Source organism: Ipomoea triloba, chromosome 8 (genome assembly GCF_003576645.1).
Source record: "Ipomoea triloba cultivar NCNSP0323 chromosome 8, ASM357664v1".
Lineage (NCBI taxonomy): Eukaryota > Viridiplantae > Streptophyta > Magnoliopsida > Solanales > Convolvulaceae > Ipomoea > Ipomoea triloba.
In genome coordinates, this window is record NC_044923.1 from 19,839,055 (window position 1) to 19,855,398 (window position 16,344).

Consider the following 16,344-nt stretch of genomic DNA (forward strand, 5'->3'; position numbering starts at 1 on the left):
CACACCACTCAATGTTACGAAATACACCACTCAATGTTAAGAAACACACCACACAAATATGCACTGTGGTGTGTTTCTTAACATTGTGGTGTGTTTCATTGTGTTTCATTGTGGTGTGTTTCTTAACATTGAGTGGTGTATTTCGTAACATTGAGTGGTGTGTGACCGCACGGCCACACGGGAGAGCACGGTCGCATTTGAACCAATATATATATTATACACGCAAGCAGACAAAGTGGGGAATATATGTATTATATGTATACGAACTACTACATACATTACAACATGTATATGGGTTCTATGTATACTATAGTCACAAGAGCAAACAAAAAGCACCAAAAGGCAAGGATCATATATTCCTATTATATATATGCCAAGTGCAAATAGCGTATGAAAAATGAACCTGTGTTATGGTGGGTTATGAATATATGTCCTGGGCTCCTGGTAGCACGTCTTGCACACTGCAAAGCAAAAGGAAACCAAAAAAATGTTTATACATAGATAGACGCGCACAACAGAAGGGAAAAGATATGGGCACTGTGAAAGATAAAAAGTTCATGGCCCGAGGCAACTCAAACAAAAAGGAAAAAATAAAAAAAAATAGTGAAGATCTCAAGGCAATATCATTGTGAGAGATCCCAGCCGATTATTCGTGAGAAGCTTCGCAATTTCCATTGTTGTATAATAACAACAGCCACGGCGTGGTCAAACCTTTAAGTGAGACCGGATAATGGTCACGATAGAAAATCGACGTCGAACTCTGTCCAGGCATCACCACAGTCTCAACATATATACATATATGTGATATACGGCAAAGAAATTCCAAGGAGAGAGCCTCAGACACGTCGAAACAAAAGGGCAGAGCACAAGGCTCTATGAAGACCGTTTACAGTGAGTCTCTCCTCAGCTGTGATTAAGCTGGAGCGAAACATAAGTTTCCCTCAAAGCAGTGTTGCGTTATTCTTCATCAAGCTTTGGAGAATTCACCGACGACCTTTGAAGCTACGGCCGTCTCGGCTAAGCGAGGAGCAAGATGGCGAGGCTTATCTGACGTATTCATTCCCAAAAAAAAAGTGCGAAGGGGACGGCGGTCAGGCGATCAATCTCTGGCCACAGTGGCAGTGACGCATCTCTACGGCAATAATGCCTGTGGTAGTGGCAACAGAGTGGCTATGGAGTCAAGTCCAAAGCTTGGAGAGATATTCCCCACGACGGCATCACTACACCGTAGTGCGACGGTCTCGAGTCAGCACTCTCAGGCAGCGAGCTTGTTGATCGGCGGCGGCGAGAAAGTCTTAACAGTACAATGGTGAGAGATAACTCGAGAAGTTCATTCTCAGGTAGCCCTTGGTCCAATGTTGTTCCGCGATAGTTCGTAGCACGATGGCAACGTGCCAGAGCACGTGCCCGGCGAGCACCCAGCAGCTTTCTTCTCCAAGGACGGTGGCGGCAGCTCTATGGTGCACGGTGAGCATATAAAAAAAAAAAGAAAACATAATTTCTTTTCGAAGCAGCGTGGAAGGCGTGCCTGAGCAACACTTTGCGGCGACCCTTCGGCGACGGTATTTCCGACGAGGTGACCGGCTGTGAGGTTCGAATAATGGCAAATATTTAATCCCATTCAGCGCTTATAGGTCTTTCTTTTCTTGGTTTCTCACTGCAAAACAAATTTCAAGGCAAAACACATGCATATATGTGCATGGCATATACTAAAGTTGAGGTTAGTTACCTGTAGCTCTGCCCTTGGTTTTGATTGAAGATGTAAAAGAGTGAATGAGTGACTGAAGATGCAGAAGAATGAATGTGTATTTATAGTGTTGGTTGGGCGATATTAGTGTTGGTTGGGCGATATCGTTCGTCTGTGACTCCATGATTATCTCAAATTGATAGTGTTATAGTTGGCTTTGGAGTCCTGGTAATGTTAATCACATTAGTTTGGACTCACTTTGTACGCAGTCTGTTACACTTGCATGGGCAAATTAAGGTGCAATGAGGACTCCAATTGCAGTGACTAAAATCGGAGTTGAACTTTAAAAAAAAAAAAGAAGAAGAAATGGTCCTTTAATGAGATTGATTGGCTTTTGGACTTGGTTTTATTGGATTTAATCAGTTAAAGTCACCATATTGTCACTTACCTTGTTCGGCTTCTTTCAAGTTTTGGATAGATATTTACTTTAGCTAAAATTAGAATGGAGATTTGGCTAAAGTTAAAAAATGAGATGGGCTTCGAAGTCAAAATAGATTGATTTGTGTAATATGGACATCTATTGTTGGGCCATTGAAATCAAAATGGCGTCTATTGGGTGATTTGGACTCTTGGACAACTGATTAATTTCGAGACTCCCTTCTCTTTGCATTTGGAGCACGCCAAGCAAGTCTCGAAGGGGCAATTTGTAAGCATCGAAAATTTAAAGAATGTTATTGGGCCGTGATCGATAACCAGTTGTTAAATTAATTGCTTTAATTAATTAAATTGGGCTGATATTTATTTAATTGGGTTGATTAAATGGCCTAATAAATAATTGGTTGGCCTAATTAATTAATTTAAAGTAATTGTTGCTGAACTGTTGGCCCAAATTCAAGGATTATATTTAATTGAGTTGGACCAGACTATCAATTGGGCTGCTCAAGTTGGCGGGCTTTGACTTGGTTTGGCCCATCAAAATTATATGTGGATTATATAATTTTGAGGAAATTGTGGATATGATAAACTGGTTCAAAAATATAAAATCATGAACCTGGACGTGATAGTGTCCCGATACGTTCCTTATAAGAATTATCCAAATGGATAGAGTTGGTTATATTTTTCCTACCAACTCACCACTATAAATAGTGGTTTCATTTTCAAGGAAGGGGAGCTCTGAAGATCTGCATAGCGAAGCTCTGCCGAAATCTCACCAGAATATTGTCTGGAACACACTTGCAATTTATTTGCACCGAGGGGTACGCCTGCAATTTATTTGCACCGAAGAACCCTTCCAGTTGGCATACTTCCAACTCGGCATACTTCCAGTTTGGCATACTTCCAACTCGGCATACTTCCAGTTGGCATACTTCCAACTTGGCATACCTACAGTTGGCATACTTCCAACTCAGCACACACTTAATTCGGCATATTCCGGATTCAGTACACATCTAATCGGCATACTTCCAATTCAACATATTCTGAACTAGGCCTACTTCCGATCAACATACTTCTAGTAGAGAATCAGAGGACTTCTATACAGAGATTGTACTCCATTTATCATTTGATACATACTACTTATTGTAACCGATACTTTGAATTTTGAATATATACAATTCAAGTTTTTCGCGTTTACATCTATAATTACATAATGAAAGCAATAAAATATATAAGGGAGTTTCGAGAAAACATATTTGCTTGATGTTGGCCTACTGATTGACGTTCTGTGTTAAGAGTAAAAGAAGAAGGCACACTATAATCAAAAGAGGAAGTCAAACATCAATTTATGGTTAAAAATAGAGGGGCAATTTTGTCTCAAAGCTACTTTTTTTTTATTCCTAAAATTCATGGAATTGAAATACCAAAGGAGGGCATGAGATTCTAATTTCATGAAAATTAGGGAATTTCAATTCCGTGAAATTGCAATTAGTTCCCTCCAACCAAACCAAGCAATTTGCTTGTCTTCGCAATTATGTGAGAATTAGGTGGGAATGAAATTGTAATTCACTCTAACCAAACGCCTTATTATTGAAGTAGCATTTGCCATCATAGCAAGTAGGGCTGTCAAAATGGGCCGAAGCCCGCGGGCCGACCCGCACCCGCCCCACGGTGGGGCGGGGTAGGGGCATGAAAAAATAGGCCCGCGAAAATGCGGGCCTAGTGGGGCGGGCCGGCCCGCGGGCCAAGTAAAAAAATAAAAAAATAAAAAAATAATTATATATATATATATATATATATATATATATATACACACACACATTGTACACATGAATATAAATATATATTCATGTACACATGAATATATATTTATATTCATGTGTACACGTATGTATTGTACACATGAATATATATTCATGTGTACAGTACGTGTACACACTGTAATTAAAAAAAACACTAAAAAGCTTGCGGGGCCCGCCAACCCGCGTGGGGCGGGTTAGGGTTGTATGAATCCTAGCCCGCGGGCTTAACGGGTCGGCCCGCAAAAGCTGGTCAAAAAATAGGCTCGCGGTGGGGCGGGCCGTTCCGCTCTGACGGTACTAATAGCAAGCATGCTAGTGTAAACATGATACCAATTTGAAATACTCCTATCCAAAGAAGGTTAAGCAAATTTTTCAAAATATTTTTCTTGAGAAAGATCAATGCCATCATCCTCAATGAGATCATGCAACACTTGGTGAATAACGTTCATAGCATTAGTAGGTGCCTTACGAGTTTGCAAACTTGGTTTTGTCCCTTAAAGGGTGTTGGAAAAATAGCATTAAAATGTCATTTTAGTACTATTTTTTCTACCCCATATGAATGAAAATTGTTTTTCAAGGGTATTTTGAAATTGGAAACAACTGTGTTCAACGGTCGATTCCTGCATAGCAGAGGTAGGTGTTACCCTTTGAACCTTGCCTTGTGAGATATATTTATTCTACTGGCTATAGGTAGAATGCGATGTCTTTGAACTGACTGCCGTTTGTGTAGACATTGATATACCTCACACAGGAATCTTCTAACCACGTTCTGCCCTCATAATTGTGCCCATTTTGGTCGTGGGTCACTGTTCCTGGTTCTACAAGAATTTCTAAAGAATTGAGCTCAGTTCAACTCTCCTTTGAAGCGACCCTCACTTCCTCTCACATAGGTGATTCTTTTTCGAGTATCCCGCATACTCAACATATGTCAATCGACATTCAAATCTTTAAAGCATCAAAGTTCTAGCCTCGTGCAGGAGCCACTGTTTTAACGAGGAGTGGTTGGGAGTTCGAGACCTCCATAGTGACACGCTTCGTTCCATAATTTTATTGCCCCATTGAACCTAGGTGCCAGCTAGGTTGGGTATTCACTATGGAACTTTTATTCCAAGAACTTTAGACCCATTCCTTGTGTCAACTTCTCTACAACTTCTTTGCTCAACCCTTTGGTTAGCAGATCCGCTATATTGTCTATTGACCTTACGTAGTCAACCGAGACAACACCAGTTGCGAGAAGTTATCTAATGGTATTATTTCTACAACGTAAGTGTCTAGACTTACCATTATACATATGACTCCTTACTCTCCCAATTGTGGCTTGACTATCACAATGTACACAGATTAGAGGTATATGTCTTTCCCAACTAGGAATATTTTCCAGAAAATGGTGTAGCCATTCAGCCTCTTCACAACACTTGTCCAAGGCAATTATTTCAGATTTCATCATGAACCTGGCTATTACTGTTTGCTTGAAAGACTTCCACGCAACGGTTACACCAACTAGTGTAAACACGTAGCCACTCGTGGATTTAGAATCCTTAATGTCCGATATCCAACTAGCATTGCTATACCCTTCAAGTACAACAGGATATCTCGTATAGTGTAGTCCAAGTTCACGAGTATACCTTAAGTATCTCATATCCCTTACTATTGTCTTCTAATGAATCTCACCAGGGTTACTCGTAAATCTATTGAGTTTACTAACCGCAAATGCAATATCCGGCCTAGTACAACTTATAAGATACATCAAACTACCAATAACCCGAGCATATTCTACTTGAGAAATACACTCTCCATGGTTTTTGGTTAGTTGAACGTTTGTATCAAATGGTGTCTTAGCCAATTGATCATCATCCTTGTTAAACTTGGCAAAGATTTTATTAATATAATGAGATTGACTCAACACAATACCATCAGGTTTTTTTTAATGATTTTAACTTTGATGATTAAATTAGCTAAACCCATATCCTTCATGTCAAAACTCACATTTAACATATTCTTGGTAGATTTGATTATCCGATCATTACTACCAACGATGAGAATATCATCAACATATAAACAAAGAAATGACATACCCGTCTACCGTTTCTTTAACGTAGACACACTTGTCACTTTCATTTATTTTGAAACCATTGGTTAACATTGCATGGTTAAACTTCTCATGCCATTGCTTAGGCGCTTGTTTTAAACTATAAAGCGATTTAACCAACTTACATACTTTCTTTTCTTGGCCTGGAACCACGAACCCTTCGAGTTGTTCGATATAGATTTCCTCATCTACCTTGCCATTTAAGAAAGTTATTTTCACATCCATTTGATGAACTTCAAAATTTCGTAGCGCGGCTATGACAAGTATCATCCTAATGGTGTTTATTCTCGTCACAAGAGAATACGTCTCGAAGTAATCAAGGCCTTCGCGTTGCCTGACAATTTGTATTAGGCAATAAAAATTAATAGTTAATTATTAAGTCAATTATAAAAATCTTTTGTACGGTGGACACATTATTTTTAATTATTTTGATTTAATAATATTATATCTTATTTATTATATATTATTAGTACAAAATAAATCATGCATGCCTTAATAATTAATTATTAATATTATTGCCTAATAATTATTTATTGTAATTCTCTTCGCCTTTTCAGTGTAATATTATTGGCACAGAATAAATTATACTTCATTTAATACATAATTACTTTTTAATTTAATTTCCTAATATTTATTAATGGTAATTATTATGGTAATTTTTTAATACTTTTTTCATGTAATTATTATGGTAATTTTATGATAATATATTTCAAAATTATGGCAATTTCATTAATTATTATGCTAATTTATGGTAATATATTTTAATATTAGAAGAGAAAAAATATTATAATTAATATAATTAATGAAATTATTATGGTAATTGCCACAATATTTGGTAATTATAATTAATATAATTAACTTCATTGATAAATATAATATTTCTTCCGTGGCAATATGTTTGGCAATTTCATTAAATTATAATTAATAAAATATGAAATATAATTAAAGAAATGAAATTATAAAATTAACAAAATATGTGTTTATAAATATTTAGAAATTTTTTAAATGCATACATATGCACTATATTAATCATATAAAATTTAAATGCTAAATTTTTAATTTCTAAATGTAAAATTTTAATTATAATAATTGAAGAAACTCTATTCTCCACTCTCTTTTGTTAACACTAAATTTTGGACCAAATGATTGAATTGCATTAAATGTCCAATTGTAAAGGAAGGACCATAGGTGGCTAGAAACAAAAAGTAAGATGACTAAAAGTGGTTGATTTAAAAGTTGAGGATTAAAAGTGGCAGTGCCATCAAAGTCGGAGGACTAAAAGTGGCAGTACCATCAAAGTCAGAGGACCTCCATTGGTATTTACTCTTTTTACAATTACAATATATATAAATACAATTAGGAATAAATCAACTTAATTATGTAAATTTTTCTATAAAATTAGAGATTTTATTAACCATACAAAATTTAAATTTAAATTTTGTATGTTATGAAAATAGATACTTGTACACATATATAAAAGTCTAACTATATTATTATATTGTATATTTTAATATCTTTTTATTTTTTTCTATTCTTTAAATTTAAATTCATAATAACAAAAAAAAAAAAATTCGTGCAACGCACGGGTAAAACAGTAGTTAGGTTAAATACATACTTTTTTGAATACTACTAACTCTATTACAATGCAGTGTCGGTTCATAACTACTTTCACAACCTATTGAAGCACAAGAGTCAGTATTGCCTCCACTGAGGCTTGAACCCACCACCTCCCGTATAAAGGGAAGGGTTAAATACATACTTAAAGTTTGAGATTTAGTTTAACATAAAAAGTCACTTAAAATTAAATTGAGTAAACCATTATAGTCGATGACTAAAGTAATTTTTAAATACTCCGTAGTTTTTAAAAGTTGATATAAATGTGACTAAATACACCCCTTAGAGCATGGCCATCAGCGAAGAATGGGTGGATTTTGGAACAGTACCTTGCCTAGTTGGAAGAGAGAGAGGGTAGGAGAGAGAGTGGAGAGATGCTTCTGTAAATGCAAGATATTGGAACAGTAACATTTTATGCGGAAATCAAAAAAGAAGTTAGTGTTGTGCGCGCGTATCGCGCACAGCACACGTGGCCAACAGGCACCTCTTCTTTTTTTTTTTTAAATCAATTTTATTTTGTTTTTTTTTTCATTTCCTCCCACTTTCTTTTTCCTAATCACACTTACAAAATCTCCTCAATAACTATGAAAAATTCCATTGATAAAAATGCTCTTAGTAGTAAGGGGATAAATATTAGTTGCCCGACTTAATTCATTGGTTTAGTGAACAATATTTGAAGAATAATAAATACTGATTTAGCATAGGCAGGAGAAGAAGATAAATACTAGTATGGGAGAAGAATAAATACTAGTCAAAAGGATAAATACTAGTCAAGGAGGCTAATTGTGACAGTGCCGGCCGTTACACACGTTACGGTTTTGAGTTTCTCACGCCACAAGCCTTTAGCTTGATCTTGTCCATACAGGTGCTCCACCGTTTTCCGCCGTCGATGCGACGGGATTAGATCCAATCGACGGCGTTAAACTAAACACACCGAACCACAAGTTTCTACAACCACCAACCCTCTTCTTCCTTCAGTGTAGAAGCAAAGCCTTCTTTCAGTTTTATGGAAGTGGGTCCGATCTTTTCCTTGTCATTTTTCAAAAGAATCAGCCTTTAACATGTGGTGCTTTCTTTAGACAACACATGCCCTTAACCACCAGAATTTTTTTTTTTTTTTTCTCAAATTCTAACGTTTCAGTTGTTTTCTTGATGCTCAACTGCCATGTCTTTGCCCATGTGTAGCCTTCAACCTCAATTCGCATTGTATGTACAACAGAGAAGAGTCTTAGTTAGAAATCTTCATGAAAGATTGCATTTTGGCCCCAAACCAAAGACCCAATTCTTGTTTTCTGAACATTCGTCTAAAAAGAGATTTGGGTTTGTTACTCCGGTGAAATCTGCTTCTGTTAATGGATATCCATTGCATGATAATTATTCAAAAGAGCGGGGTTTGGAAGGGGAGGATGCGGAGTTGGGTGAGAAATTCCGGAAATGGGTTGGGTTGGCTCGGGATTTTTTGCCCGGGGGAAGCTGGTGGAGGCTCTCGTCGGAGGATGCGAAGGTGGAAATGGCGGCGGAGCCAGTGACTGTAATCCGAGCGCTTCAGAAGATGTGGGAATTGATAGCTGAAGAGAGGTGGCTTATCTTTTCGGCTTTTGCTGCACTCATTGTGACTGCTGTATGTTCTCTATTTAACTTAGCATCTCTTTTCAGGCTTTCTGTATTTTTTATATATGCAAAATATAGATATAGATATATATATTGAGGATCATATGAGAACCATGTCTATCTTAGGTGATAACTCTGCGAATTACTACTACATGAATGTTTGGATGATCGTATAGAACCTAGAGTAGTTGAGTGTGCATTCGTGCCGTGTAGTAGAGTAATTGCGGGTGCATTCGTGTAGTAAAGTGTGTACACTTATATTTCTCATGTTCTCACCTAAGGCATGGTTCTCACATATAGGCTTGCTTTCATGTAAGAACCTTGCCTTAAGAGAGAATGTGAGAACTGTATGAGTGCACACAATATTACAGGAATGCACACGCAACTACTTCAGGGTCTACACGGTCATCCAAGTATGCATGGATGTAAATGTGTGCATTCATGCAGTAGTTCGCAAGTTTTCCTTAAGACATGGTTCTTGTATGAATGCAAACCTATATATATAATTATATATATTGATTATGTGAATTTACATTTGAATAGTAATACAAACAGTGAGAATTATTCCTCCCAGAATTGATTGCTGAGTATTTGTTGCTTTGCTCTGATCAGTTATCTGAGATATCAATTCCACACTTCCTCACGGCATCAATCTTTTCGGCAAAAAGTAGTAGTGTTCCAGTGTTCTACAGGAACGTGCGCATTTTAGCTGTGCTAAGCATAGTTGCAGGAGTTTGCAGGTCAAGATCTTGTATGGTCAAAACTCCCTTCTTTCATATATAGATAGTATCTATCATAGTAATCATGTAGTCATAATTTCATTAGCAATAAATAATTCAGTATCTTCTCCCATTGTGTTCCTGTGGGTGGTTTGTATTATATCTGTATGTGCAATTTGTCCCATTACGGTTCCCTTACAAGACTTTTTATTTGGTTGAAATAACAGTGGGGTTCGAGGTTGTTTCTTTGGCATTGCAAATATGATCCTGGTGAGTAGCCTTTCCATGACTTATAATTTGAATTTGAAATGAACATGTGAAGATGTTATATTGCTATTTACTTAGTTATGCTCATTCTTAATGGCATTGTTGGTTTGTTTCTGTCAAGGACGGTCAAAATAAGTTCTTTCATATCTTTTTGCCCACCCATGTTTTGTTTTTGTTTTAAAAATTTATACATAAGCCTATGACTGTTAATTTATTCATTAGCTATGGTGGCACCACTTTAGATTTAAAAACTTATGAGTTTTAAGATATTGATACTTATCATGTGCAGATAACAGTTTCTTATATTTTGCAGGTCCAACGAATGAGAGAAAAATTATACTCAACTCTTCTTCGTCAGGTTTACTTCTCATATAAAATATTATTCGTCAAAAATAGTTCTCCTCCATTTGTCTTGTTAGTATGAAGCTTAATTTTTCTCATCATATATAGAGCATTATTTTTTATTCCAAGTCACCTCCTTGTAGGACATCTCCTTTTTTGACTCTGAAACAGTTGGTGATTTGACGAGTAGGCTTGGGGCAGATTGTCAGCAAGTATCGCGTGTAATTGGAAATGACCTTAATCTAATACTACGCAATCTTCTTCAGGTTATATTTTGAACTAATTCCAAAAGTCTTCACGAGTTTGTCTATAAGTCTAGCATATGAAATCTCATCTGTACCTCATTGTTCAGGGAATTGGCGCACTGGCTTACTTATTGATTTTGTCGTGGCCTCTTGGCTTGTGCACGCTAGCAATCTGCTCTACCATATTAATCTTATTGCTATTATATGGACGGTAAGCCTTTCCTGGTTTCTCTAACGTACAATAGATTGAATATAACTTTCCTCAATTATTAAATTCAAGCAATGTAGTTTTAGAATATACAGTTTCTGCTTGGCATGGTGAAGACTAATGATGAGCAGTTCTTGATTCATGAAAGCATGTTCCCTTATATTATTATGTATTTTGTCCTTTTTCAAGTGAAGAAATCGTACATCTTTATAATGCATTTGGCTTTCTGACATTTAGCATGCTAGTACTTCTCTCCATGTTATGCATTCTATAGGTACCAGAAGAAAGCGGCTAATTTGATTCAAGAGTACACTGCTTCTTCCAACGAGGTAATTCATAGATGTTCACATGCTCATCTTTTTTTAAGATAAACGTGGGCACTGAATTAATTACCTTTTCATATCACCTAGGTTGCTCAAGAGACACTTTCTCTGATGAGGACTGTGCGAGTATATGGAACAGAGAAACTAGAACTTCGAAGGTAATGGCATGCTTTATTCACTACTGGATTTTTCGTTGCATTTACCCTTCAAAGTTAAAAGGGGCAATGATACAAATCAGGCAGGAAAGGAAAGTATCAAATAATCATTCTAGTGGCAGAATTCTAGGAAGCATAGAATAAGGGATTGACTGATTATGTAAATCTTTGCTTATTTTATGGAGCCTATAATTAGGGATTGTGGGGGCATTGATTCTTTGGGCTGAAAAAGATCGAGAAAGTATAGAACATATACTACATTGTAAAGAATCATGAGTATTCCAAAAAATTAAAACAAAATAAATAAATAAATAGGGACCATCTCTTAGAAGAGAGGGCTTCCAATAGAATTGGAACAATTAGCTCTAAGTAGCTGCGGGCAAGAATTTATTCTTGTTGGAGGGATATTCTTTGAATTCCCTTGTTTTTCTTTCCTTTGGTTTCACTTTATAATATCATAGTCTCCTTAGATTTCTTTGATCAAATTCATCCTGTCTATTTACTCTTATCAGGCAAAGATGCAAACTTTATACGTGTACTCATTTTGCATCACATAATTCTGACCGAGTATGGGCCTGTTTATTAAAATAGATATTCAAAGTGGCTGGGTAAATTAGCTGATATAAGCATGCGACAAAACGCTGCATATGGATTTTGGAACTTTAGCTTCAACACTCTCTACCACTCAATGCAGGTTAGAATCTCGTAACACCTTCCTTTTTGCCTTCACAAACTTAGTACCGTAATACATTTTGATTGTTTTAGGCATGAAAAAGAGAGAGTATGATACTATTGTAAGATCCTCTAGTGTTTGTTTGACACCTAAAGATTATTTATGTTGAAAAGCAAAGGGTTGTGTCTGTTTATGAATAGGTGCTTACTTAACAGTTATGCGTCTCTATATACATGTATGATGTTTCTTCATTAGAAACATAGAGTTATAGTAACATATTGTAATCATTCAGTATTATATACATTTTCTCATTCCTCGATTTCTTCATCTCTGCTTCTGCCTAACTGGCGGGTGGTTGTTATTCTCCACCCGCGAGGCCTTTGAATCTTTCAAATTCAACAACTTATTTATACGAAAAGTAATTTTGATTTAACAAGTCTAATTTTTATAGGTTATTGCTGTCCTAGTAGGAGGAATGTTTATACTGGCTGGCCATATATCAGCAGAGCAACTTACAAAATTCATCTTATACAGCGAGTGGCTTATCTATTCCACGTGGTGGGTGGGGGACAACGTGTCATCACTAATGCAGTCCGTTGGGGCAAGTGAAAAGGTTTTTCGCTTAATGGATCTTGAACCAAGCAGTCAGTTAATTGCCAAAGGTCTGCACCGTTTTACATTCTTGCCTCTGAAGTGTGTTTCTTCTTTTTATTCATTCAACAATGTGCATATTTGTTGGTAAAGCAAATGGATTTTTTATGTGCATTTATCAATGTGGCAACTTGATGTTAAGCGGTATCTAGATGGCTTCATTGTGTGCTACATATTCATCTATTGTGTTTAAACTACATTTTATCCATTTTGACAATTTTTCTAATGTAGGACCCTTTGCATTACCCCCCCCCCCCCAACCACCACCACCATAAAAGTCAGTTCTCATGTTCATAGACGTGCAATATAGGAACTAAGGAGACTATTTAAATACATAGGAAAAATTGCACTTTTCGTTCCTAAGTTATAGGATAATTGTAGGATTCATCCCCTACTTATTGGTTGTGCTCACTTCCTGTCCCTAAGTTCTAACTGGCGTTGCAAATTTCGTACTTTTTCTTACAAAACATTAGGGACGAAATTTGCAATTTCAGTTATAGCTTAGGGACGAGAAGTGAGCACGACCAACGAGCCCTATAACTTAGGGATGAAAACTGCACTTTTCCCAAGTTATTATCTCTTTATTCTCAACTTTTTTGGTGGATGTAAACATGTTGCAGGATTGAAGTTACAAAGATTGTCAGGTCAAATTGAATTTAAGAATGTTTCCTTTTGCTACCCTTTTAGGACAACGGTATGTTTATTCCTATTATTAGCACAATTGCATATTTTTCTAAATGAGATCCTATGCATAAATCTATCATGGCAACAATGGGAGAAATTAAAATATTTTGACTACCAAACAGGTGCCAGTACTGCAACAGATAAACTTCACAGTGCATCCTGGCGAAGTTGTAGCAATTGTAAGTTTTTCATCTTTTCGGTATTGAATTTTTGTAGTTTTCAGCTTCTGAAGAGTCTCATTTGTAATACTTTTATCTTACAAGTTACAAGTATAATGACTTCACTAAACCATTTTCCCGATCTTAGGAATTATAATTAGCCAACTTTAATTTTGCTTAGGTTGGTCTTAGTGGTAGTGGGAAAAGCACTTTGGTGAGCCTTCTTCTCCGCCTTTATGAGCCAACGAGTGGCCAGGTGAGCCTTCTTATCTTCAATGCATTATTTTAATTATCATATGGAGATATAGAACAACCACCCCGGTCCCCGGCAGTCAACAGTCAATAATGTAATAAAAATCTTTCAGTGACATCTGAATGATAAAGTGAATACAATTGCCATTAGATTGCCCCGGTTATGTATAAGATCAAAAGATTGAGTTGGGCAGATCTTTCCCTTTCTTTTCCTGTTTTATTTTGTTGATTGTTTGTTTTTAGTCCATTTCTTTTCATAATTTTTTCTTAAAAATTGTAACTATAGATATGTGTTGATGGATACCCAGTTAAAGACCTGGACATTAAGTGGTTCAGAGAGAGGATTGGCTATGTGGGACAGGTTCTCCTTCGAACATATGGTCTAAATGAATTTGAATTAGATTTTGCATTGTCTTTGACTCTCGGGTGTTTTCTACAGGAACCTCGGCTTTTCCGCACGGATATCAGTTCAAACATAAAATACGGTTGCACTCGGAATATTAGTCAGGAGGATGTGGAATGGGCTGCGAAGCAGGCCTTTGCTCATGATTTCATTTCGTCTCTGCCCCAGGGCTACCAAACTCTTGTTGATGATGAGTTGCTCAGTGGGGGACAAAAGCAGAGAATAGCAATTGCTAGAGCCCTTCTTCGAGACCCCGACATTTTAGTTCTAGATGAAGCTACTAGTGCTCTAGATGCGGAGAGTGAGCACAACGTCAAGGTATTTTCTTCTTGTTTTGTCACAACTGCTGTAAAAATCGGCCTAGACGGCCACGTCCCTAGGCCAAGGGGATTTCAGGCCTAGGCGCCTTTTAGTCGGCTGGCCGACTAGGCACCCTCAGCACCCACCTAGGCGCTAAACGCCCGTCTACCGCCCGAGGAGCGCTTAGCGCCTTCTACAACCTTGTTTGTAACTCAAAAATCAACAAGTAACTTTCAAAATCCTTACTCATATCATTTTACATTGAATATAGGGCACCCTTCGCGCAGTCAGAAGAGACTTGAACACAAAGAGAACTGTCATAGTAATTGCGCACAGGTTCCTCCTCTATTACTCTATTTCCAAATGAACGAACTGCTGAACTTTAGCCTAAAGTATTCACAAACCTCTTTCTCTACAGACTTTCTACAATTCAAGCTGCTGACAGGATAGTGGTCATGGATAGTGGAAATATCATTGAGGTATGACGCTCCGCGATAATTAAAACCTATAATAACTATGATTTCTGAGCTCTTTCTTTTTCATTTTCTGTATGTTAAGAGTCCTACATTGAAAATATAAGAGAGAACATACTGGTTTATAAGGTCATGGGTTAGACTAGCTAATTGATTGAATTCAGTCTTTTAGTGTGGGTTCGTCCATGTGCACTATTAGCCCAATTGAGTGCCCATGATCTAATCGGTCCACTTTGTGTTCGCCTGGTTGTCTACTAGATTCAGTCTTTTAGTGTGGTTTGGCCCACTGTACTGACTTTAAGTATCTTTATCCTCCTTTTTGGTAATTGGTTTCTTTGTTGGGTTGGGTTAAGTGGTCCTAACTTATTGGCCTTCATGCAGATGGGCAACCACAGCGAGCTGCTTCTCCGTGATGGCTTGTATGCACGATTAACTAAACGACAGGCCGATGCTGTGGCGTGAAGTAAAGAGCGAAGTTGAGCGTCAAAGGTTTCTGGTACGTCTTGACATCTCATCCTCCTTCGTATACTACTCCGTTGCAAGATTGCTTCACGACCGTGTATACTACCGGCATAAACCCAAATACATTTACTAGAATTCTGTTTAGCGGAGAAAGGAGGTGTGCCTAGATTGACTGAATTAGCTGCAGAGCTTGCTGTTTTTAACAATCAGGTTCAGCAGAGTATTTAGCATTCATATTTTGATAATTTTTAACATTATTTGTTTCTTGATCAACTTTTTTAAGGATCACCAAGCCTGTAAAATTCGAAAAAAATTACTAGTGTACATTTTTCTATACGAAAAACCCTCTTCTTTTTGTTCCAAAAAGCGCAGTTTGTTTACAAGAAATATATAATTTACAGTGATTTTGTTTCCATCTGAAATAGCTTAGTAAGTTGTTTTTGAGGTTATCTCAATAGTTTTGTAAGTGGTGGTGTAATTGCAGGTTTTTTTTTTTTTTTTTTTTTTAAGAGAAAAACAGAAACTCCACTTTCTAATGCTCTGATCATACTAGAGTTTGAAGCAATTTTGTATTCATAGCTACAGTGGGGCGGTTTGGAAAATGACCCCTCTGACACAGAAAAATCATATTAGTGTTTTGATAATCAAAACATAAGTTTTCTTCTTTTATATATACCCCAAGGCTCTTGTGCATTATGTTTCTTAGATGTGAAATATAATGAAATTATGGTCATAGATCTGTTTTAATCCAAGGCACAAGATTCCCTTTAAATTTCTAAAGCACGCCCACA

The 16,344-nt window shown here is 36.9% G+C and overlaps 1 protein-coding gene across 1 annotated transcript; it reads left to right on the forward strand.

Moving 5' to 3' along the window:
- Positions 1-8,671: 8,671 nt before the first annotated feature.
- LOC116027428 (ABC transporter B family member 26, chloroplastic) lies at positions 8,672-15,966 on the forward strand. Its single transcript, XM_031269055.1, has 18 exons — positions 8,672-9,248; positions 9,851-9,978; positions 10,185-10,227; positions 10,538-10,582; positions 10,710-10,832; positions 10,919-11,022; positions 11,294-11,348; positions 11,430-11,500; positions 12,089-12,191; positions 12,622-12,832; positions 13,442-13,515; positions 13,628-13,684; positions 13,845-13,919; positions 14,202-14,276; positions 14,355-14,636; positions 14,890-14,954; positions 15,037-15,097; positions 15,473-15,966. The coding sequence occupies exons 1-18, from the start codon at positions 8,793-8,795 to the stop codon at positions 15,551-15,553; spliced, it is 2,109 nt and encodes a 702-aa protein (XP_031124915.1). The 5' UTR covers positions 8,672-8,792; the 3' UTR covers positions 15,554-15,966.
- The last annotated feature ends 378 nt before the right edge of the window (positions 15,967-16,344 follow it).